The sequence below is a fragment of the Heliconius melpomene genome, chromosome 12 (genome assembly GCF_056956725.1).
Source record: "Heliconius melpomene rosina isolate 202511_hmr_F chromosome 12, ASM5695672v1, whole genome shotgun sequence".
In the NCBI taxonomy this organism is placed as follows: Eukaryota; Metazoa; Arthropoda; class Insecta; order Lepidoptera; family Nymphalidae; genus Heliconius; species Heliconius melpomene.
Window position 1 is genome coordinate 7,931,415 of NC_140400.1, and position 24,063 is coordinate 7,955,477.

Sequence of the window (24,063 nt, forward strand, 5' to 3'; positions counted from 1 at the left end):
AGCTGTTTACTTTCGTAATCTGGACATCCACTAAGAAGGGATTTTGAAAAATTTTAATCCTAAAGGGGTAAAATAGGGGCTCAAAGTTTGTATGGAAAAAAATTTAAACGGGCACCGATTTTTATAAAATTTGAAATTTAGATTTTTAAAAGTATTTAATTGAACACGTATTTCATCGTTTCCTAGAATTCTCCCCCTAAGGGTGCAAATAGGGGGTTGAAAGTTTGTATAGAAAAATTCTTAAATCGCCACCGATTTTTATAAAATTTGATATTTAGACTCTTAAAAATATTTAATTGAACATGTGTTTCATGGTTTTCTAGAATTCACCTCCTAAGGGTGCAAATAAGGGGTTGAAAGTTTGTATGGAAAAATCTTTAAATCGCCACCGATTTTTATAAAATTTGAAATTTAGACTCTTTAAAATATTTCATCGAACACATGTTTCATGGGTTATTATTTTTCACCGAAATACGCAAGTGAAGCTGCGCGCGTCCGCTAGTGTTAGTATAGAAATGAAGATTTTTGTTTTCTTGATTTTTGAGGTAGAATTTAAACAGAATGAAATGTCGCTAGGGTTTTTACTCTGTTCATTGTATAATCTGTGAGATAAGGTTAAAGTATCTACAGGAAAACCGAATGAAAACTGATGCACACATACGTGTTGATTTAACACTTCTATAAAATAATAAGTAAATCAAAAACTATATTCTTATATGTTTATTAAAAATTTGAATAAAAATATATATTTTTACATATTTATATTAACAATTACATCATGTATAAATGGGGTATGTATCAAATATCCAAGATGGTCGATTGTCAAAATAGGCGCTCCTTCGACACGACGGAGCCAGAAGCGCACTTCCGGGCGTTCGGCGCACCATTACACGAACATCGGGTTTCCTGTACCAGAACATAATATTGTAACTGAGGCCGTGGTAGCGAAGCGGCGCATTGTCTGACTATAAAGGCGACGGTTGTGAGTTCCATCCCCGATTGAGGGAACTTTTAATTTAAATTTTCCTTCATAAAAAGTAATTTAAAAGTCTTGAAAAATTGAACGATGCGGTGGGAATGGGTTGTTTAACGGTAGGTGCTCTACGACAAAAAGTGCGAAGAAACTAAGAAAATATCCATAATATAAATAAAATGGTATCTACTTAAACACATCCAATTTCAGTGGTGCTACGGCTACGCCGATCGTACCTACAACCTATTGTAATTCAATTTAAAACATGAAAATTACCGTAATATATCTTCTGAGTTGCGCCACTGCGTGTGCGGTGGTCTCGCTGGACTGGCGGAAAATGCGCGCGCACACGCTCGGACTCGAGAGGGACACTGAGAGGGGCGTGCAGAGGGACTGGGACTGGGACTGGGACTGGGAGACGAGGGGCGCCCACGACACGCTGGTCGCTCCTCGGATCTCCACCGACGAGTGCTTCGGGGGTACGATCTCACTCTAGGTTGCAATTGTATTACTATAGTGGGTTATTTATTGGTTTTGGTTATCTGATTGCTTGCTTGTTTGGACTTTGTAGGATTGAAGAGCTTTGGACAGTTTAGTGATGTTTTTGCTGTTTAGTATTATGTTTTTTAAATAATTTTAGTGTATTGGGAAGTAGAATTGAACGCTGTTAATATAAACATGAACATTTTCATAAATTGCAAAAAAAGCAAATAATCTTAATTAAGAACTATAGGTACCTACAGCGTCTCTCAGCTCCTACGATGTCTATGACTCTACAAAATGATAATGAAAGAAATATCTGTTTATGAACTTTAATGGAAATACATACATAAAATCAATAATTTATTAACATTTTTGAAAATTATCAAAATTTTTAATTAATGATATTATGTATTTATTTTGATAATATAACTATACAATAAGTGTTAGTTTACGTTTGCACGTCACTAGGCGGGCTGGTGTAGTTCCTGAGCCGTCGGTGTATGCAGCCCACGAAGCTGTTCACTTTCTGCATGGTGGCGTGAACACCGTTGGAGGCGCGCTCGTGCAGCTCGGTTTGCCTGCAATAGGTACTTAAACTTATACAGAGTGTTCTTGTCAGCATCACTTTAAATAAAACTACAGTTTTAACTTCTCTATAAAAGCCTAATATATATTTTTTTTCCCAGAAATGAAAAATTGTTTCTTTTTTTCAAACAAATAAATAATAAATATAAAAAATCCTACGTCTAAACTGTTGAGGTATCTTGATTAATTTCTTTAGATATGGGTTTGAAATATTTTACCCTATATGCTGTTCCTGTAAAAGGAGCGCTGACGCTTCAACCTGTATATTCCACATAAATATATATCAAAATAAAATATCATCCAACATTACCAACCACTGTTCCAAATACGGCAGATTGAATCGTCTACAGTAATGCTTCCTGACATAGTCCGCGTAGCACAGTGAGAGGAACCAGCACACCGTGATGTGGATCTGAGGTTGCTGCTGCTTTAGAAACCTGGTTAATGGTCCTATCGGTAGCACTTCGGATTTGCCAAGAAGACCCACTGTTGTCATTTCTAGGAGCATGCTTGGACTCTGTTGAATAATGTTTAAATTATTTCTATTCTATTAGTTAAATGTCTTAGAATTCACTTTGTATGGATATAAACAAAATTATTTATTTAGATAAATATAATTTTCTATCGGTCATTAAGTCTTTTGATTGATATAATGAGTTTTTCTTATTAAACATAAAAAATAAAAGTAAGAAGTCACGAATTCATATGTTCCACAAGTTAAGGATTGTTTTCGAAAAAAATTGGTTTTAGTACATTGATTTAGTCCAAAAAACATCTAAAATAAAGCTAGATAATAGCACTAAAATAAAAGTAACAGTCGCAACTATAACTCACATCTCTAATAAGCGTGTCCAGGTAGTACTGAAAGAATCGCATGGAGCACACCCATAGATGTATCATCAGCGCTAGCATTCCGACGACCATGGTTGACTGTTGGGAAAATAATGAATGTTCAATGATTTTATTTTAATCTTCGAAAATTTCATAAAAAATATAGTTAAAAATAGAGTTTTTGAATTGAGCAGTTGGTGGAGAAAGCGAATGTCTGAACACTTATTTTAGATTCTCTGTTAGAAACACCAAAAACTAACTATAAGAGTCTTCTCCATCACCGACACTCGGGGGTGATCGCCAGGTAGGAACACTGTCGCCTGCAACTCGTTGTATAGGAAGAGGGCGGCGGCGCTCGCGAACACCACGGTCGGGCCCATCCCCCACGCCTCGCCGTTGCAACTCAACCATTTCACTATCGTCTCTATGTGGGTTTCGTATAGGTTCTGTGAAGTTATATTTTTTTATAGTTATGGTTGAATTAGAACTGTGCCCTTTTGTACTGTGGTTTGGCAATTTCTTTATTGGTAGAACTACTGGCTGGGCTCATATCCACTCATTTGCTTAATAAATAAAGTTTGTATTAAAATAGGCGCTATTTCATTGCGAGCACCAATAATCACTTAACTTGCAACGTTCAAAGAAAAAAAATAGTGATTAATCACTACATTCGTGATTCACTCAATATAAATGTCTACAATCATATATCAACTTACGCAATGTATATTTGAGCTTACGGTTTTTCCCGCCATGTACGCGATGGTGAGACGATGTACCAATGTTCTGTAACATTTTCACTTATAAATTTTTACACATTTTTCCAAATTTTTCAATATATTTTATATAAGTGAAGCATTTTGATTATGTCAAAGAGACATGTGGCTATGGTAGAGATGTCTGAACTAGATGGTTTATTTGTTAAAACCTTTTTTCTTTATCTGTATAAAGTAAACAGTGAGGCCGTCGTCGCAGCAACATAGCGTATAACTGTTAACGCAAAAGGCTGTGGATTCGATTCCTACTCGGTGGAATAATTTTCACTTTTCTCTGCTAAGCAGATATCACGCGGCGTTAAAATTCGTCACTAGATGCCTGGGAAACATAGTATCTTAGCATTAAGTTACGTTCTGCTTACCCTACTATAGGTATGCGGGGAAAAATATAAGAGAAGAGTAAAAGTGTTAATCTCTTTTAATAACATTTATCCAATAAAGTATACTTTTTTATGTACACACTTAGGTATACATGGAATATTTACGGAAGTGGGGAAAATTAAAAAAAACTGTTTATGTATTTACAAATGTTCAGACGGACCTGTAATGGCTGACACAGGCCACATCTATTCATTTGTTGTTTATTCTAAATTCTAACATCAAACCATGTTACATATTCACTACATATTACACTCATCCTACAGATAATATAATATTATATAAAAATAAATAATACAGACAAAACATTTCAATTATGGCAACATTGTGGGTATATGAACTTTTGATTTTATACAAAAACATTTAGCACACACTTTAAGCATTTCTAACATATAACAATTATTATCTTTTTAAATATAACAGGGTTATAGAACACATATAGCTTAAGGCTTTCTATTGTTTTTATTATTATTGTTTATTCCTAATGTTATTTTATGAACTACAGATTATATATATGTATGTAGAATATTAGCACATTATATGAAGTAAATACTCTAAATCTATCGAATATATTTAACTTAGCGATACTTTTTTTCTAATAAATTCTATAATGATGAATATTTGATTATATAGAAGTTATTTAGGTTGGCTTGGCTATCTAACATCACTACAAACATCACGCATAGTTCTACTGAATATAATCCTAATGAAATATGACTAAAGCAATTATATTGTACTACACCGAAAATTTTAATTTTTACATCTACATTGAAATTATTGATATTATATACAATTCATAGCATTTTTACACCCATTGCCCTCGGGTGTGGAAATGCTAATTCTTATATCTAAAAAAAAACACCAATTAAATATTAAGTAGACATAATAGTAACGCACTGTATATGTAAATTATATTATAGTCCGACCAGCATTTTTTTTCTTATATACAAATATACATCTACCTTTCTTTTACACTATGAGATTAAAGTTTTTACCTATGCTTCGACTATACATATTAGGTTCTGAGGCTCGTTTTTATAAATAGCTCTCAACTGTGAGATTGATCTTGAGATTCCGTTTTAGTAATCTATTAATGAAAACAGCATCTCAAGACCGCTGCCAAGGTGGATCCGAGTGTTGAGAGCGATTTACAAATGCGGGGCTAAGTTTGACTAAACTATTTTTCTATCTATATATTAAATATTTTTTTAATATTATATATTATAGCCATTTGAGACCCGCAAAATCACTTATTATCTATTTTGCAATAAACATACGTATTATTTCTAAATATTTTTTCTAAGAAATTTCAACACTCACGCTATATAGTGCGAATAAACGACATGCCCTAACTAACTTACATTCACTAATGTTTGCGAATAACGATTTACTACGACATTAGAATATATATAAAATAAATTTATGGAAGCGTCTATTATGAAGCTTAATTATAGAGCGAACTTTTTTACTAAATACCTACTTGTATAAGATAGTGTTGCCAGATAACATTATTTATCTATTCTTGTACGTATATGATGAATATTTAATTTTTTTTTTTTTATTATATTATAAATGTAAATGTCTATACAAGCCATTCAATAGTGGGTGGTTTAGTTTGTAATGGATTATTGTAAGATTTATAGGTTTGGATTGGTCACAGACTGCACAGTGCTTGTTCTGATGGCGGTATTGAAGTCTCCACTGGACGTTTCATTGCTTTGATGCGCTAGAAACAGAAAGAGTTCTAGATAAGACGTAGGTAGTAAGAAATTTAAATAATTATTATCGTGTTTAAGTGCTTTTTGACTTGTAAATGAGAAATAAAAAAAATTACTTTCGAGATATGTTTGAATTTTAGTTACTGTTTTTCGTATTTATGAATATCAAGGTTTTTTAGCTTCACGCTGTATCCCGCGTACAGGAAAGCCATAGGAAAAACGCAGAGTTAATTTAGTGGAAAAACCACGAAGTCTAAAATTTTAAAATTACTAGTCTAAAATTACTCACATTAGTAAAACTCCCGGGCGTAATACAGAACTTGTACAGAATATACACTGGTATACAGGACACGGTGGTGCCCGTCATGATCCAGCCCACTTGGATGGACCAGCGCGGGTAGCTGTACTCCCCTCCCAGCATCTCCTCGTGGGCCAGTACGGAGAATACGAATAAGACTAGCAGGAATACGGGGCTGTAAAGCAATTTTTGAATGTGTTATGTTCTTAAAATTTTATATTTAGTTGTACAAATATCATGAAAAAAATCATTAAAGAACATTCCATTAAAAAGACCATATAACTCATCATTGTTCTCAGTACAATCTTAATATGCATTTCTAATATTAATATTTGTTCAATTTGAATATTTAATCCATCTTATTAATTTATTAAGAAAAATAAGCTATATGGTGAATTTTCAAAAAAGTTTACCTACATTAGAAAATAATGTTCTTTAAATCTAAATTACCTAATATAAGACCAACAAGCTCTCCAGAACCACCCGGGCGTGTGACCCAACATGCTTCTCACATCTTCCGAGAATCTGTCCACGCCGTACACCCAACAGACCCCAGCAGCTTCAGCGAACACCACAAAGAGGATGGCCAGCCCTGGGCCATACACGTTCAGCAGATCTACTAGGTATACGCCTCCCTGGATATTTGATTTTTTAAAACCTTTTATAAATTATTTTTCGTGATGGATGGTAAGCCGTAGTACACTTTGTTTAAACAGATGACAAAAACAGCTACACCTATTTTAAATAATTTCTGAACTAGAATTTGGATTCACTTCTCTACTATGTCTTTTTTTATCAGGGTAGGTCTCATTATATCACTTCCGTTTCCTACTTTCCACCGAATTTCATTATCAATGGTATAATTTAATTATTACATAAAACTGTCCTGCATGACATTCTATAGATGATAATTCCATATAATTTTTTCTTATGCAGTAATATTCTTGAACAGTATAACAAGCTACCAAGTAAAGCTTATAGAAAATATTAAATATTTCATTATCTCGAGTGGGAATCGAACCCACAACTTATCACGCTTAGCCCGCGAACAGCGCCTATATAAGTATTCAATGTAATCTTTCATTCATCTGTACTTGACAAGGAGAAAAGTTCAAAGACGTAAAGTAAAGGATAATGGTCTTTTAATTCATACTTTAACTTGGCAAATACTTTTACAAAGATACTATGTCTATACATTTCTTTTATATTTTATACTTAAATCTTATCTTAAATCTCCAAGTATACACATAAAACGTACAGATTTTAGTAAAACTTTTATTATAGTATCTTCGATATACATGTCTAAGGTAGTTAAAATGAACTTATAATTTGATTAAATATCTATTAAACTTAATAGCATTATCACACTATTCGTGCTCTTATGAAAATTTACCCCGCTCTTTATTCAACCGAAGAAAATGATGGGTCTAAGATTTCTCTGCTTAATTCATTAAGCAAAAATAATACAAAATAGGATAAACAAAAGATTAATTCCAATACATTCTTACCCACAAGTGGTTCGGAGGAACCCTACATACATACATACATACATACATACATACATACATACATACATACATACATACAAATATATAAGTAACTAGTAGCCTGGCTACACGCTAGGTCATCCCCCTAAGTGAATGATGAATTATGCAACGGAATACATTCTCGCCTTAGATAACACGGTGATATATAGAATGTATTTACTGCATTTGTTCAGATTACTACTGGCTTTCTTAGTGATATCAAGAAGTAAGATAAGTTGATTGACGCTTTTGTGGTGGGGGGAGCAGCATTTCGTAGTAATTCTGATGGTTGTGGGTTCGATTTCCATTTGGAAAATAGATATGTTTTAGCTGCGCGTCCTATCCTGTATGTAGACAAGAAGATAAGGAATCTAGTGTTAATATACTCCGGAGTGCCTTAACACTAAGTTACGGTCTGCTCATCCTGTTTTTACTCTTATAGTAAAAAAAAACCAAAATCCAAATGCCTATTAGATGTATATAGATGTAGAGGTAAATTCCGCTATTGACCTCTTATACAAAATAAAAAAACTAATTTAAAATTTAGATCTACTTCTATCGATTCTAAGCTTTACATAAAAGGATTTAATAACTTTAGTTTAATTTCATAAAATATCAATATTTGAAAAGTTGGTATTTGAAAAGAGTTCTAGGTAATGTATGACGAGTGATATTTACTGAAAGTAATATGTGAAAGTTTGATAAGCCCCAACCTTTCAAAGTAAATGTCGGCAACGATATTGGAAATTCAAAAATATTAATTACAGCGAGTCTATAGGCGCAGTTGAAATATAAGTGATTGAGGACGGTTTAGTGAATTTGAATCCCATCTTTTTTTTATCATTTCATATTCTCTATAATTATGTTGTCAGTTGAGAGTCGAGGAAGAAGGGTTAAAGACCCCCCAAGAGCAACCACGACAAACAGTTTGAAATGTTTTTTTAACGATAGTTCTGCCATAACTTTTATAATCTTGCTTATTGAAGAATATCATGTCCTAGAAAACTTAGGACGCCTAGGTCTTACTATGACTCACCTAACGATCGTGACTTGCACTATCACATTATAAATAGCTAAATATGGTGACAGTGTAAATTTTAATCGTTTTTAAAAAAAGATATGGCTATATTAAACTTTTGGTTAAGTATAAATTGAGAGTGAAATATAGGCTTTACAGAATAATACCTTAATGCATGCATATGTGCATATTTTTAAAGCGGGTTCACGATTTTTCCCGCACAAAAGAGGGATCCTAGTGTTAGGACACACCGTTTCCCACTTTTCTTAGAATTTTTGAGATTTCGAAACGACTTTTGGAGGCCGATAAAAAGGCGCGGGTTCAAATTACGCTGCATTATTTTTTTTATAAGTTGTCTTAAAAATAATATTTTTTAACATGGAATAATACCTTAAAAATGTTAAAAATTATTATGTACTCGTACTTACGTAAGTAGTAGTGGGTAGAGCGCAAATATATATAAAGAGTAGCAAAAACGCAACAAATATCTCCCGATGGCGGCCTAGGGCTCGTGGGTACTCGTCGCATAAAGCTGTGGTCACAGCTTCTAAGCCTGCATTCGAAATATTTATTACATTATCAACAATATTATTTAAGTAAGATTTAATAAATATTTTTAAAATATTTATTAAAAATATGTATTTTATAGTTTATCGTAAAGCTCATCATGAGTAAAAATACCTCCAAATGTGCTATCGAGTCCCAGGGTAATGAGCATGAGGAAGAATATTATTGCCCAGAAAACCGATCCCGTCATAGTTGCTATAGCTTCTGGATACACGATGAATACAAGGCCTGGTCCTTCGAGCCCCACTTCTTCTATGCTCTTATTTTGTACGTGTGCCATATATCTAAGGAATAAAAATAAGGCAAATTTATAGTTATACAACTGTCTATTTTGTATTTTTTCTTTTTCTAAAAGACTTACCCCAAAACTGAAAAGATAACGAATCCCGCAAGGAAGCTAGTAAGGCAGTTGATAGAAGAGGTGATGATGGCGTCACGGTAGCAGTTATTGTTGAACTTGTTGTAACTGGACAAAGCGAGTAGAGTGCCGAAGCCAGGTCCGAGAGAAAAGAAGATTTGAGATGCTGCGTCTATCCATACCTGTGTCATATTTATAAAGATTACTGTAATTTTCATACAATTTCTTTGATATTTATGATGAACTTTAATTAACTTACTTTTGTTCCTAAAAGTTTATTGGGAACCAAAATGGAAGGCAGAGAAATGTGCTAAATCTGAATTCCTATGTTGTAAAAAAAATGGATGTGCACGAGAATGTTTGGTTTTTCCTACTTAGCACATACATAAAAACAGTTGAACATATTAATCAGATTTTGGTTTGTAGATCTGTGTAATCGTTTTAGAATTGAAAGGTTAAGAAACAATTTCGAAAAATATATCATTCAATTCACCCGCCTTTCTCGAGACATGCCTCAAAATTGCCACGTTGGCATTTATTTATTATATATTTTATATATTAAATGCCTTAATTACCTTAGAATTTTGTAACTTATGCCATTCAGGAGTAAGATAGTATCGTATGCCTTCAGTAGCGCCGGGAAGCGTCACCCCTCTCGCAAGTAGGATCAGAAGAACTGCGTATGGAGCTAATGCTGTCACCCAAACCACCTGGTGTGGAGCATTTGTAAATTAGAGACAATAATAGGCAAAAAATTATGTGACTTTCTAAACCTATTCTTGATGACGTTCTAAATCTATTTTTATATCTTCACAGGGGCAGAGGGAACATGACTACTTTCCATTCCCAACTTTCCGCCAAATTCTGGAGGCAATACCGAATAGAAATGAAAGTTATTTTGCGGCCTTGAAAGTTCGAAGTTGGAAACAATTATTGCCAACATTGTATTATCTAAGTTTTTTTTGCCTCATATTTGTTAATAAAATACATAAATTTCAATTTCAAACTCATAAAATTCAGAATTACAATGTATGCCTACAAAACTTATAAAAACAGTCTTACTTTGTTTATATATTAGAATTACCTTTCCAGCACTCCTAACGCCTTTCCAAAGAGAGAAGTAAACCAAGACGAATACTCCGAAGACGCACAAAGCGAGTGAAGGTTTGATCGGGCCCATGTTGTCTAGGCCGTTAGACCTTTGCTGTTCTAACACGTTTCGCCTAAGTTATTATAAAATAGTTAGTTTATTGGCAAAATATTGACTAATGGATACAATTTTATTTAAAAAGGAATTCTTGATATGTAAGTACAAATCTGATAAATTCTTTATCTTCTCGTTTCAATTTTCATTATATGGGAACTATAAAAACTAAATTTCATCAAAAGTATAAATATTTTAAAAATTTATAAAGAAGACGTTATAAAAAAAAATCACCAAAAATTTATTAAAAATATTTTCAAAAATATCCATTACATACTCAAAGAACTCCTTGGCAGGCGTCGTTGCATTGGGATTAATCTGCGGTGACGTGACCGGCATGCACAGCGGCGTGTTCCACTCGTTGTCGCAGCTGGTCCAGGGTAGGACAGAGTTGATGGACGCCAGAGAAGCAACAAGGTAGTATACCGCCCATCCAATGATAGTGTTGTAGTACATGCCCATGTAGATGTCTATCATGCATATTGCGTAGCCTACACCTGTGAACACGTGGAGGTGTTTCAGTTAAGTCACCTTAGGTATTACTTAGAGGAGAGTAGAAACCAAAAATAAATATCACTATATTTGAGGGAGTTGTGGTACATATAGATTGAGAAACGCGACAGTTCTGGGTTGTATTTCCATCCGAAGGAATGATTTATTTTCATTTCCTCATTTTGGTACGAAGACAAAGCCGTTTCGTTCCGCAAAGTCAAAGAATAGACACTGAAAAACATTTATTTTCCACCAAGCATTGAAGATATAACCCTTGCAAGCGAAACGATAACTCGATAAACAATTTAAATAACAGTTCTAAATCAAATTTTCGTATAAATATATCAAAACTCGCTCCGTAGCTTCATCGAATCAAATGACAGCAACAAATCGAATAAGACTCATTCAGAAGTGACGAACGTTTAAAATGAAATTAGTGTAGAGACGTAAACTTTAATATTGAATGAACGACATCTGCTATCCAAGTTTCTTACATATATCTACGAATATATGAAGATATACATAGAATAACGGTAATTGGCTTAAATTTTAGATGTAGCTTCTTCATTTGGTGATTTGTAATAACTTATTTGATAAGATAATTTGATATGTCTTCTTGTTCCGTAAGTCGTATGTTGAATTTTAGTTTGTTGTTGTTAGTTTATGCTATACTTTTTTTTAATAATTTCCAATTTCAGATCTAGTTTTTTCGTGTGGAAAACTTAAAGATAAATTTAAGCCGTCTTCAAGTTTTTTGTCTAATTAGATATTGTATAGTACTTTATTAAAATACGTATAAACATTTTTTTTAATTTAGCTATACGTTTGGCAAATTTTAATACGTTTTCTAAAAAAGTATTTTTCTTTCCAAAAACTAAAAGCTTATATTTTTTAGTTGATATCTTTATATGTTAACAATAAAATGATATTTTTTCTTACAATTTATAAACAAATATAACATTTTCATATAACGTCAAAATATATTCTGATAAGGTCGATCGAGGAAAGCTCGATTGGTCGCGATAAGCGAACGAGGGGATGATACATGGGGTGTTGATAAGAGCTACATGCTGCCTGCCTAATATAATTATGTGAATATATATATACATATGCATTTAAGTGGTTAGGGCATAGTATTTACCGTGTACGCGATGGTTGTGTGTACGATTCCTATGAAGAGGAATGAATTACTTCCATTTCATCGCTTTGGTAACAAAGACGCGACGTTGAATTTCGCTCCTAGATATGATATATGGGAACGAAGTGTCATAACACTAGGTTCCCTCTGTCTACCTTGGTATTTACAGGGAATACAGAGTATTTTTTTTATAATATATTTTTAATGTACTTCATAACATCGCAACCAATAGTCAATGTAATAAAAATATAACAAAAAAATGACAAGGCGCAATTATTTTAAGATTAAATAAAATTATCGAAATCTCCCTAGCGATGTCTCAGATTGGTCAAATTATTGTAGAGAATTGTGATTCTTTTTTAATACGGCTATGACGGCACGAACGGTGAAGTTTGTCTAACTTCCCTAACTTTTATTTACACGAACTTCGAAGGAGTATTTTAATAACGCGGCGGTTGGCAGTTTAAATATTTATATTATATTATTATTTTAACATATAATTACCTATTTGGTGCAACAATGACAAATTGCACTTTTTGAAATACTTCTCGAGACGCAATTAAAGTTTGTGAATTGTCTTTCTGCGTAGGTACATCGATTGACTTAACTTAAATTATTTTTAAATAATAAAAAAAAACCTGTTTATCTATCCAAATATAAATTTGGATTTTCTTTTAATTGTCAACGAAACAAAGCTACACACAAATTATATTCGCCAGGATATATATTTTTCGTTTAAAATGTCATTATTATTAAGAATTCGTTAGAACTTCAATCCTGTGGTCGGAATGTACCAAATGACCCTCGGCGAGAGCTGCTCAAATATTTGCTGAAGAGATTTGGCGTCGTCTCTATCAAGTACAGGGCCTTAAAGGAGATTTAACGTAAGAAATATTTAACTTTTATTATAAAATCTGATGATGTTACTTGGTATTTATATTGAAATAATGAGATAAAGCCTGGCTTTGCGCAGGGGCACATGCTTGCGACTGTAATAGACTCAACAGGTTGTTGGTTCGATTTCCACTCGAGAAAATGAAACATTTAATAATTTCATTTCCTTGATCTGCTAACGAGAAAAATCGCGGCGTTGAAATTCAATCTCCACTCGAAAGAATGTTCATATCCCAATTTTTTTCCCTTAGATCTGGAGGGACTGAAGTGCTTTGTGGAATTCCACCTACCGACCTGCATTTCTATGAATAGGTTAGAATTTGAAACCAAAGTGACGTGTCACTATATTATTCTCTCTCTCTAACATAACCGAACTAAATATAAGAAAAAAAATCAAGCCACTTTTTTTAAAGAAAACAGCGTATTTTCTTCAGAGTGCATATAAATATTTATAAAAATCAAACGCTTCTAGTGTCAGAGAGGGGGGTTTCATACATTTTAATTCGTATCTGGGTCCGTTCCACCATTTCTCTTGTCTCGGTAAAAGCATTGCCTCTGTATATTTATAAAGGCCGCTCGTTAAGGCCGACCAAACGAATTGATTCGACATCTTTTACTGTGTGCTGAAGTATTTAAGAAACTGCTGTGAAGGATACACTCGAAAGTGGTTTTTTTATCTCTTTCTGTCTGCGTACTGATTTACTTTACTTAAATTTTATATTTTTCTTTTAGTTTTTGATATACGTTGTTAATAATAGATTTGACGGCTTTTTTAACGTTCTTCTATTTTCAGTTTCACGCTTTTTCCCGCACATAGCAGCAGAGTGAACTCAGTGCTAAGACACTCCATCCCAATTCTCGAGACATTGTAAAAAAAAATCATTCCTACGAGAGAATGAAACAATCGAATACCCATCCCGTCAACCAACACGTTTTACAGACGCCGTTCCTTTGTTTACTTATCTAAAACCGTACAAATACCTCAAATAGGGAGGACAAAACATTTTTTTTATTAATAATACTTTTTATACTTAGAATATTTCTGATTTGTATAAAGCGGGCAATTTAAAAATAACAGGTGTCTCACGGGACGGAGGCACCGCATCGTCACTTAGCACGAATAATACCAAATTGATATTTTTTCTAAACGGAATACAGAAACAAATTTTAAATAAGGTCTTGTTTTTTTATTACATTGATTGGTAAATATTACAATATTTCTCCTGAGACGAAACATTTATCATATGTCTTATGTATTCATCAAGTTCTATTAAACGTAGTTACTGATTAAATAATCTAATTTTAATCTAATTTTCTTTTTCATATAAATTTATATGATCAATTTAGAGTAGTATAATCCAAAATTTAATACTTAAGCTAAATTTGAATCCTTATAATTATGGCCTGCTAAATACATACGGCCGCGATAATACTAAACATTTAGTGTAACAATTATCTATGCTAATCTTATAAAAATGAAGTTTATTCAGTTGATCAAATTAATGTTAAGAAGTAGGTACTGATTCGAGTACAAAAATATTTTTGTATTGGATAGCCCATTTTATCGAGAAACGCTGTAGAGTTTGCAGACCACGTTAATCGTGTCGGTGTAACCCGCTGTGTTTATAATAAGAGTTACTTCGAGGACTCAGAATGTACCATGTGTCATACAGTTCTTAGTTATGACTAATACCACTCTTAGTATTGACCATGCAGGCGAAGCCGCATGGAAATGTTAGTATTATGTAATATGTTTACATTAAATTATATTTTACCTTTCAATGCCGGACAAATTCTTTTCCATAACGTCAAACAGCCACATCGATGGTATTGTCCTAGAGCGAGCTCCATGAAGAAGAGAGGTAGACCGCCGAAGAGGAGCATCACACAGTAGGGGATGAGGAAGGCACCTGCCGTGAATAAACATTAAAATGTTATCTTTTTTATTTTTTAAATATTTACCTTATATTTAGGATTTGGCTTATATTATGTTCTTAATTTTTTATTAAGTAGTAATACTTAATGTTAAGTACAAATTCTATGTGAACTAGAAAAGAACTCGATTTTTTTAGGTACGTGATAGGTACTTATTAATATTTATTATCTTTATATTTAATGTTTTTTTAATTAAAAATTAAATCAATATTTTTTATTTAATCACTTCGCACATGTGTACGTAGCGATCACGTGACCCGAATCTTTGTCAACGTTTTCAAAATTATGAACTAAATTTGTTTATTTTCATTCTGCTACTTAAAATACAAATTATCTTATAAATTTGAAAATACAAATACTTGACTTACCACCACCATTCTGGTAGCAGATGTAAGGAAACCGCCATACATTCCCGAGATCAACTGCGAAACCAACTACCGCCAATAGAAACTCCGCCTTCTTCGCCCACGTCTCGCGTTGCCGCTCAGGGGTGAGGGACACCACAATAGATCGAGTTTTCTGGCTCTATGATAAGATAACAATATTAATAATTACTTATGAAGCAATGGATCATTCAGTTTTGTAAATTTTACTTTTAAAGGTAAGTATTTTTTTTATTTGTATTGGGAAGTAACAAAATGTTGCATTTTTTGTACTGGCTTGAGTGTTTTAGATACAAAAATTCTATCAAACGAAAATTGAATTTATAGCTCATTTACTCTCAGCATATAAGATTTTTAAAAAGTAGATTTTATTAAATTGTTGATTTTATTTGAAAATCCAAGGAAGTAACTAAAAACATAAACATTCCTATTTTTTATTTTTATACAAGATTTGAACCTGTAGCCATTGTCAGGCAGACACCATGAAGGCACTTACGTTGTTAGGCGGTGGCAGCGCAGGCGCGGACGCGGCCGGCGACTCCGGCGGCGGCATCTCCTCGCAGTCGCCGTTCCGCCGCTCCGGCCCAGGGCTCTCGCCCTACGGAATTGATATTTGTCTTAGCTTCACGTGGTTCTTCACTTTGTATCCCGCATAAAGCACACTAGGTAGAGGGAATCTAGTGCTATGACACTCCGTACCCCATATGCGAAATTCAACGGCCGCACTTTATCTTCATACCAGAGCAAGGAAATTATGATTATAGAATTATAAAATATAAGAATTATAATAATATATAAATTATAGAATATAAGAGTGTATGATTCTAATTATTAGGATATTCTACCCTACGTTAATATTATATTCAGACTTTCATAATATTTATTCTTTTTTATGCATACTATAACATACTTTTTATAAATTAGCAAGAAACCCTAGTAAGATATATTTTAAAAAAATCGTTTATTTTTATTTCGAAAATAATAATTAATTAAAAACATTTGGTTAAGTTAACAAAATTGTGATTTTAAACAGGATTGACAGATCTGTAAATCAACATTATGAAGTGATTCTTCGCTACCAGAGACGGGCGAAAAAAAATCATTCAGAACTAAAATAAGTAGATTTAACCAAATACATTATTACAAATATTTAAGTGTGAATAGTGAGTGAATAGTTACCATCCGTATAAGAGTTGTCTCAGTGTTTAAGCACACCGAGTAAACTTATTATATTATTATCTTATTTAAATAAATGAACTAAAAACAAAATAAAACGATTCAATTAAAGACAATATTTATTACGTACATTAAGTACTAATGAGTGAATCGTTAATAGATGTAAAGAAACGAGCGGTGATAATGAAAACGGACATATTGAGGGTGCCGTTAATCAAATACTTTTATGTTTGGATGGATCTTAAGGGGATAGTACTGTTTAATTAAGACAATCCGTAGCAGTTCTAGGTTTATTTAAGGTTCCGTATCTAAAAAAAATGTATTTAAGAAAATAATGTAACGATTGTAGCTGATTACGTAGCAGTGCTACGGCCGTAGACCTTATTTTAAGTAAGCTATACTTGCAGCAATAAATAAATAAAAAAAAACAATATCAGTAGTACGAAATAAATAACAACAATACTAAATGAACAAAATCTGGAATTCAGATATAAACTCACAACGATCGTTTGTAAGGGACAACGGCGTTAAACACTGTAGTTATAAAAAGAATTCCTTAGTAAAACATCAAGAAATAAAACAAATTTCCACATAAGCAACTTTCTGGGGGCACATTTTATAACCTCTTCAAATGTTATTGTCAATAAAACGAGTGAAATTCTTTAAAGCTTACGTTTTAAATAGATGCGTGGTACAATATTGCTTAGATTAGCATAGATTATGTTGCTATAGTTGAAATTGTATTAAATAAACATTGTTATAGTGTTGAGAACTCTCTCTCTCTCGTCTGACTTTAAGGGCGACGGTTGTGGTTTCGATTTCCACTGTAGGAAATGATTATATTTTTATTATTTTTATATATCCAGTCTGGTATATAAAGAGCGATGTTAAGTTTTGTCACTCATTACGCAATGCCTCAAGAATTCGATGGTGCGTGTGTAGGGAACGTAGTGTCTTAACTCTAAGTTCCCTCTGCCTATCCCGTTATATACGAAATACTGTGTGAAACTAAAAAACTAGTTTTTTGAGAGAATTTGTTTGAAAACCTTTCCCAGAATTTTCACCGTGGAAGCCAATATATTGTAAGAATATATATTTACACTTCAGAATCGAACACAAAGTCAACTGATGGCATAAAGTTTTACGTACAAAACATTTTTTTTGTTTTATCTTATGTAGAAAAATGATATTTATTCCCCCGAATAGAGATCGAACTTACTACTACGGCCCCACTACGCAGCAAGCCGTTTATACTATTAACATTCATTGATTTTAGTTTAACTTTTTTAAAGCTAATTCTATTACCTCTTTACATAATAATCTCACTGCTCGGAAAAAATATATCACAGATTATAAAGATATAATTTTAAATAAAAATTCTATGAATAAATTTAAAACTTCACCAAAAATCAATTTGACAAGACAAATAAAAGATACTTCTATATTTAAATTCATTTACCTTAAAAAAAGGGTGCGACGGTGTGTAATCGTGACGGTTGTGGGTTCGATTTCCACTTGGGGGGGTTCATCCCCCCCCTATTTAATATTTTTATAACCTCGCTATGGTAGCAAAGAAATTACGAGAGAGTGAAGTTGAATAAAACACACTTTTAAGTAACTTCTGTACAGTTCCACCATCATACCATACCAGATACCATATTATTATATTGTTAACTACGTGTTACAGTAAAATTTCATAGTAATAAATTTATTAAAAGTGGATCAAATTTAGGTTTTTAGATTTTTTTACATACCTACTTAAAAAAGGATTTAAAAAATGCGTATTTTTAAGTAAAAAAATAAATAAATACATTTATCACAATCGCTCTCTATTAAAGGTAATAATGTCAACTGAGCCACAAAAGTATCGTATGCAATCATTAAGCAAAGGATCATTAAAATTTTACTGCACACATGTAAACATGTTTTGTTTAACTACAGCAACATAGCTCTGTCAAACACAATTTACGTTGGTCCAAATTAGATTAAATAGAAAAAAAAAATCTTCCCGCTGTATCCCGCATATAGACGGAGGGATTCTGTTATCCCGCAAACAAGAGTGATTCTATTATAAGTCATTCTGTTCTCCACACATCTCCAATTTTCGGCAAATTGCTTGCTAAATGGCGAAACTTAGCGGTGCTTTGTCTTATTACCAGAGTGAGAAAATGAAAAAAAAAAATCCCTTGAGCTGGAATCGAACCCACATCCGTCTAACTTACAATCAAACGTACTACTATGCTACAGTGACACCTAAGCATGGTAATCGTTAACTAAGTGCTGAGTTTAAATCTTAGCTAATATATTTTTTGATTTTTTTTTATCTTATAAAATTCTTGTAACTTGAACCCCTTGTCGTGCCTATCCCAGTAATGTAAAGTTGTATTCGCAAGGTCAGTGAAGGCATGCACCGGCATACCGCTGTAAAATAGCACACCGTGTTTGTGACCCCGTGCCTTAGACGTTTGTTATTATATATATAAAATAATAATAATATATGGTAACTGTTCGTCGTGATTGGGAAAAGTCTTTATCCCGCATATAGCAGGTTAGGACAGAGGGAATCGAGAATTAATATTTTTTTATCAGCTTCACGCTGTATCCCGCACACAGCAGGATAGGCAGAGGGAACCTATTATTAAGACACTCCTCACTTTCTGCCGAATTATGTATAATAACCGCTACAAAAGTCTTTTTTGTGACTACAAAATGTTATTTATGTTTATAAATATTTTCATTTTATAAATCTTAACGCTTTAGCAAAGTACATCGTTGGATTCTTTCAAGCAACAAAGAATGTCTCTAAAAAGCACAGAATGTAAAGAACAGTGTGTTAACACTACATTCTTTCTGCTTGATTTAAAAGTACAGGTAGGTGTATAATCTTAACTACTATATGGATAGTGTTATAATTAGTATAGGTAACATCTCATTTCAAGTTGAATACACTTGCTAACAATGTTTCAAGTTTGGTCACCTATCCCAAGATTGCTCTATATGTCCGATATTATAGCTTATAGCACTCAGTTTATATAGATATTCAGCTTCACGCTGTATCCCGCACATAGCAGGGTAGGGAATAGGGCACCTAGTGTCCAGACATTCCGTTCCCCACTTCCTGCCGAATTCTGGAGGCATTGCGTGTTGAGCAGCAGAACCCAACCTCGACACCAGAGCGAAAAAAATATATTTTTTAATTTTTTTTTAATAAAGATATTTGTAGTCAAAAGAATCATTATCCGATATGAACAGTATATAATCAATACATTTTACTTTTGTATAAATGATATTATATTCTATTCTAACAAATCTCAATGGGTTATTATAAGTATACTAATTGTTAATAATAAGTATAATTCTAGATGCCCTCTGGCTATCCCGCTATATGCGGGGTACAGCGTGAAACGCAAAAAAAGTAAATACGAATTTTATCTAAAAGGGAACCGTAAGAGCAGTTGTCAAGGTCTCTGTAAGAATTCCTCGCATATTTCACTTTGTTTGCACTTCTGTCGTTAAAATTACTTGTTTACTTTAGCCCTTCAAAGGTTCTCGCGCGGTCGAAATGTTTTTATTTCCTTCTAGTGAGAAAAAATTAGAATTTTTCATTATAAAAAATAAACGCGTTCCTTACTTACTTTTTTTTTACTTTGTATTCAATGGGATTGCTTAAATTTATGTTTTAGTTAGTTTCTAAAGTTAGATAAAAAAATTGACCACGTCTGAAAATTTATATTTATAGATCTTTAATAATATTACAAAATTGAAGCGTTTGTTTAGTTGCCCTATCTTAGGAATTACTGATTCGAATAAAAAATATCTTTTTGTATTGGATAGTATATTTACAGGCTGTATGTAGTACTGTGCTGAGAGCACAAGTGGAGCCGTCGGTAAAGGTTAGTTTTATTATAAAAACGGTAACTACTTATGACTCATTACGCTACACTATACGCAATGCCTCCAGAATTCTGCGGAAAATGGGGAACGGAAGTGTCTTAATGGGAATGGTTCCCTATTAAGTGCGAACCTAAAAAATGGCGTAAAAGGAAGAAAACGCCTTTTTACGAGCAGAGAAGGAGAAGGAGAACCCAGTGTTAAGATGCACCATTCTCCATGTCATGCAAAATTTTGAAGACGTGACGAGATCGAACGCTATTATTTAATATCATAAAGATCTTCCTAACTTCTTTCAACAAAGTGCAAAAAACGCATTGAGAAAAGAAAAGCAACAAGCTATTCTTAACATGAGTACAGGTTTAAATAAATAAAAAATCATTGCCACAGTAAACGTGCCCATTCGCGCGTACAGCAAACGATGTATTAAAATGAAGGCACGGATTTGAATTTGTAACTTCTATGTAAAAGTCATATAAAACAGTTATATTTTTTCTATGAAATTATATTAGAAATTATTTATTGGCCAGACAATTAGACATAGTAAGATATTAGTCCGCTTTGGTAAGATAAAGTGCTGCGTTGAGTTTCGCAACTCAACAAAAAAATGGAGAATTCTATTATTATAAACAGACTGCAACGGTTGTGGGTTCATATCGAGCTGAAGACATAATGTCACTTAACGACGAATGTTACAACCATTCATAGTTATAAAACAGTTTAAGAAATCTTCTTTTATATGGAGGGTTTTGACGCCTGCTCGAATACACAGGCAGACATTGCTGGTTAAATGTCGGAACTAAACGCTGTAATTTATCTTATCAGAGCGGAGAAGTGTTTTGCTATTCCAAATTGTCGGGCGTCAAATCCTGTTTTTATTTTCGTAGCAAATGTTTAGTAATTATGTAGGTTCGACTAATAAGTAAATACTCGTACATTAACAAGTTAATTCTATGTCAGTGATCTCATTCAGATTTTATGTTTAAGTACTAAGCTAATTTAAGCATTTGCTAAAGTTCATTTAAAGTCAAATAGGTAGTACATGACAGTCGTAGGCTCTTATTTATTGAAAACTACTTGTATTGACAATATTTATTGAAAAATATTGTCCGTTGTGGCGCAGTGCGATAGCAGGCAGACGCGTAAATTATAGGTTCGATGAATTATTTTCTTTTTGCCTGTCTGTTAAATAAAACGCGATGTAGAGTTCTGGTACTTAAAACAACGTTTCAAAGTTTTTTTTTCAAATTGGCATTATAAAAAATGGGTCCAAAAGTGGGAAATGGGGGTGAGTATCTTAACCCTACATTCCCTGCAAAGAGAACGTGAAGCTGAAAAATATATCTAATACTTTAATAAATGTTACCATACGCAGTGAAGTGACAAGAAATAAAATAAATGTCTTTTCACTGCTTCTATATTCAATACTTAAAGAAAAATATTTTTTCTTATAAAAATTCATAGGAATTTAAAATAAAAGATTGTTCAATTATTGTGTTTGTAAATGTTTCAACTCGAACCGCGGGAAATTTAAACCTGAAACTTTTACAGAACCAACTTCAGCGTAAAGTATGCAATGCCTGTATAACGAAGACTGAGAAAACGTAAGAGGGCTTTTATATTTTTATTTCTTTCCAATATTTTTATATTTATAATTTTAAAATAAAAATTATTATATTGTTTACTGTCTAACTATAATCATAAAATTGTGTTTTCAAAAGACCTGAAAGTGGAAAATCACAAAGATCGTATAAACTAAAACTTACATGCTATTTACAGCTTTACTCGGTATCACACATAAGTACGAGTATGAAGAAAAGACAAAAGGAACGTAGAGTCAGGACACTTCGTTTTTACTTCCCGCCCAACCCATTGCGTGTTGAGCGGCGGAGCTTAACATCGCGTTTATATATCATAAAAAAGAACCCTAGATTTTTCATCTACAAAACATTTCTAAAACAAAAAATGTATGAAAAATTTTGTTGGAAAACTATTCTTACTTACAAAAAAAATTAAATACACTACCTTATGTTTAAGTAGACGTCAGCGTTCCGGAGACAAGAAGCTCATGTCGAATCGTAGGAGATGCGTCATTCTTGAATACGTGTTGCTCTCACGATGTCTCCAGAGGAACTGACCAACCTGTTCAGCATCAGGTCCCTTGGTGGAGTGGGCGTGGCGCCACGCCTCTCGCAACAAGTTACTGCCTCGCGAATTTATTCAACAGGTTAAGGTATTTTTACACTATGCTCAAATTTGTGGTTTTTCGAAAATTTGGATGTCTTTACTGTTGAATTTTAATTGATTTTTGCTTAATGAGTATTTTTTGACATTTCTAATATAGTTCTAATGTTTGGAAATCCAAGTCCACATTAAAATTTAAATTTTAGCAATAAATAACTTTTGTGTAGCGGAAATTTGTAAAAATCTCCATGAGAAGATGCTCGCAACTTAATTAAATTGTATTAAGCGTATAGAGCTCAGTGGTCAGAACATTTAGACGGTTTCCAAGGGGTGCGGGATCAAATCTAACAATGAAGCCAGTATCTGAATAGTGGAACTCTTCAAAGAATATTAGCAAACCACTTGAGTTTAGGCTCTTATAATTTATAGCTCCTTGCATATTCCAAAGCACTTGTAGCACTTGGTGTAGAAAAGCGTGTTTTTCTTTCATTTTATTTTTACTCTTATTTCTGTAGCTTAAAACCTTCTATTTCTGTATCATAGAAAAGAAGTTAAGTTTAAAAATATATATATATTTTCAATATTGACCACTTAACAAGACTTCTAAATCTAAAACTACTTTAAAATCGGGAATCGAATGAGTTACTCCCGTTAATATAACGATAGGACCACTCATTGAACACTCCCCCTAACACATAAACTAAGGCAACAGACACGCCTCCCGTGTGATTTTTCCAGATTGAACCAATCTATTTACCTCACCCGATGATCGATGCCAGCAATCAACTGGTGGTACTTAGAAATATCTATATATGTATAAAAGATATAGAGTTTATACTTATGTTTAAATAGAATTATATTTCGAGAATATATATTTTTCTATATAAGAATAGGTTTTTTAGCAAATTTTTAGGCCTTTCTAATAATGTGGGTTGAAATACTGTAAACTGAGGCCAACCAGGGAAACTATCATATTTATATTATTTTCGTTTCAACAGGGCGCGGCGTTGAGTTTCGCCTAATAAGAATTGCTAAGAATTACTGAAAACAAGCGAAAGAGAAAGTGAAACTAGCATCTACCTAACCTAACATTGTATAAGTCAAAAAAGCTTAGTAAGCCTTGCCACTCTCCACTCTCTGACAGAAAAAAAACAGTGGTGGAGTGCATAATAGAATGCCACATTTCATTTAAGCAGAACAGACAAATATATGGGAATAAAAATTTAGGAAATTGAATTTGACCCACTTTTAATATTTG

The 24,063-nt window shown here is 33.0% G+C and overlaps 2 protein-coding genes across 2 annotated transcripts; both read right to left on the reverse strand.

Moving 5' to 3' along the window:
* Positions 1 to 769: 769 nt before the first annotated feature.
* Positions 770 to 3,694, reverse strand: LOC146533726 (uncharacterized). Its single transcript, XM_085193787.1, has 7 exons — positions 3,589 to 3,694; positions 3,133 to 3,318; positions 2,876 to 2,971; positions 2,356 to 2,558; positions 1,909 to 2,034; positions 1,250 to 1,465; positions 770 to 906 (listed from the first exon to the last, which is right to left on the reverse strand). Exons 1-7 carry the CDS (start codon positions 3,622 to 3,624, stop codon positions 777 to 779), a joined length of 993 nt encoding a protein of 330 aa, XP_085049913.1. The 5' UTR covers positions 3,625 to 3,694; the 3' UTR covers positions 770 to 776.
* Positions 3,695 to 4,157: 463 nt separating this feature from the next.
* SerT (Serotonin transporter) lies at positions 4,158 to 22,738 on the reverse strand. The gene is made up of 13 exons (XM_085194289.1): positions 22,647 to 22,738; positions 16,051 to 16,152; positions 15,540 to 15,696; positions 15,012 to 15,146; positions 10,990 to 11,209; positions 10,593 to 10,731; positions 10,084 to 10,218; positions 9,512 to 9,690; positions 9,265 to 9,434; positions 9,012 to 9,136; positions 6,490 to 6,674; positions 6,031 to 6,214; positions 4,158 to 5,749 (listed from the first exon to the last, which is right to left on the reverse strand). The coding sequence occupies exons 2-13, from the start codon at positions 16,105 to 16,107 to the stop codon at positions 5,678 to 5,680; spliced, it is 1,758 nt and encodes a 585-aa protein (XP_085050415.1). The 5' UTR covers positions 16,108 to 16,152; positions 22,647 to 22,738; the 3' UTR covers positions 4,158 to 5,677.
* Between the last annotated feature and the right edge of the window lie 1,325 nt (positions 22,739 to 24,063).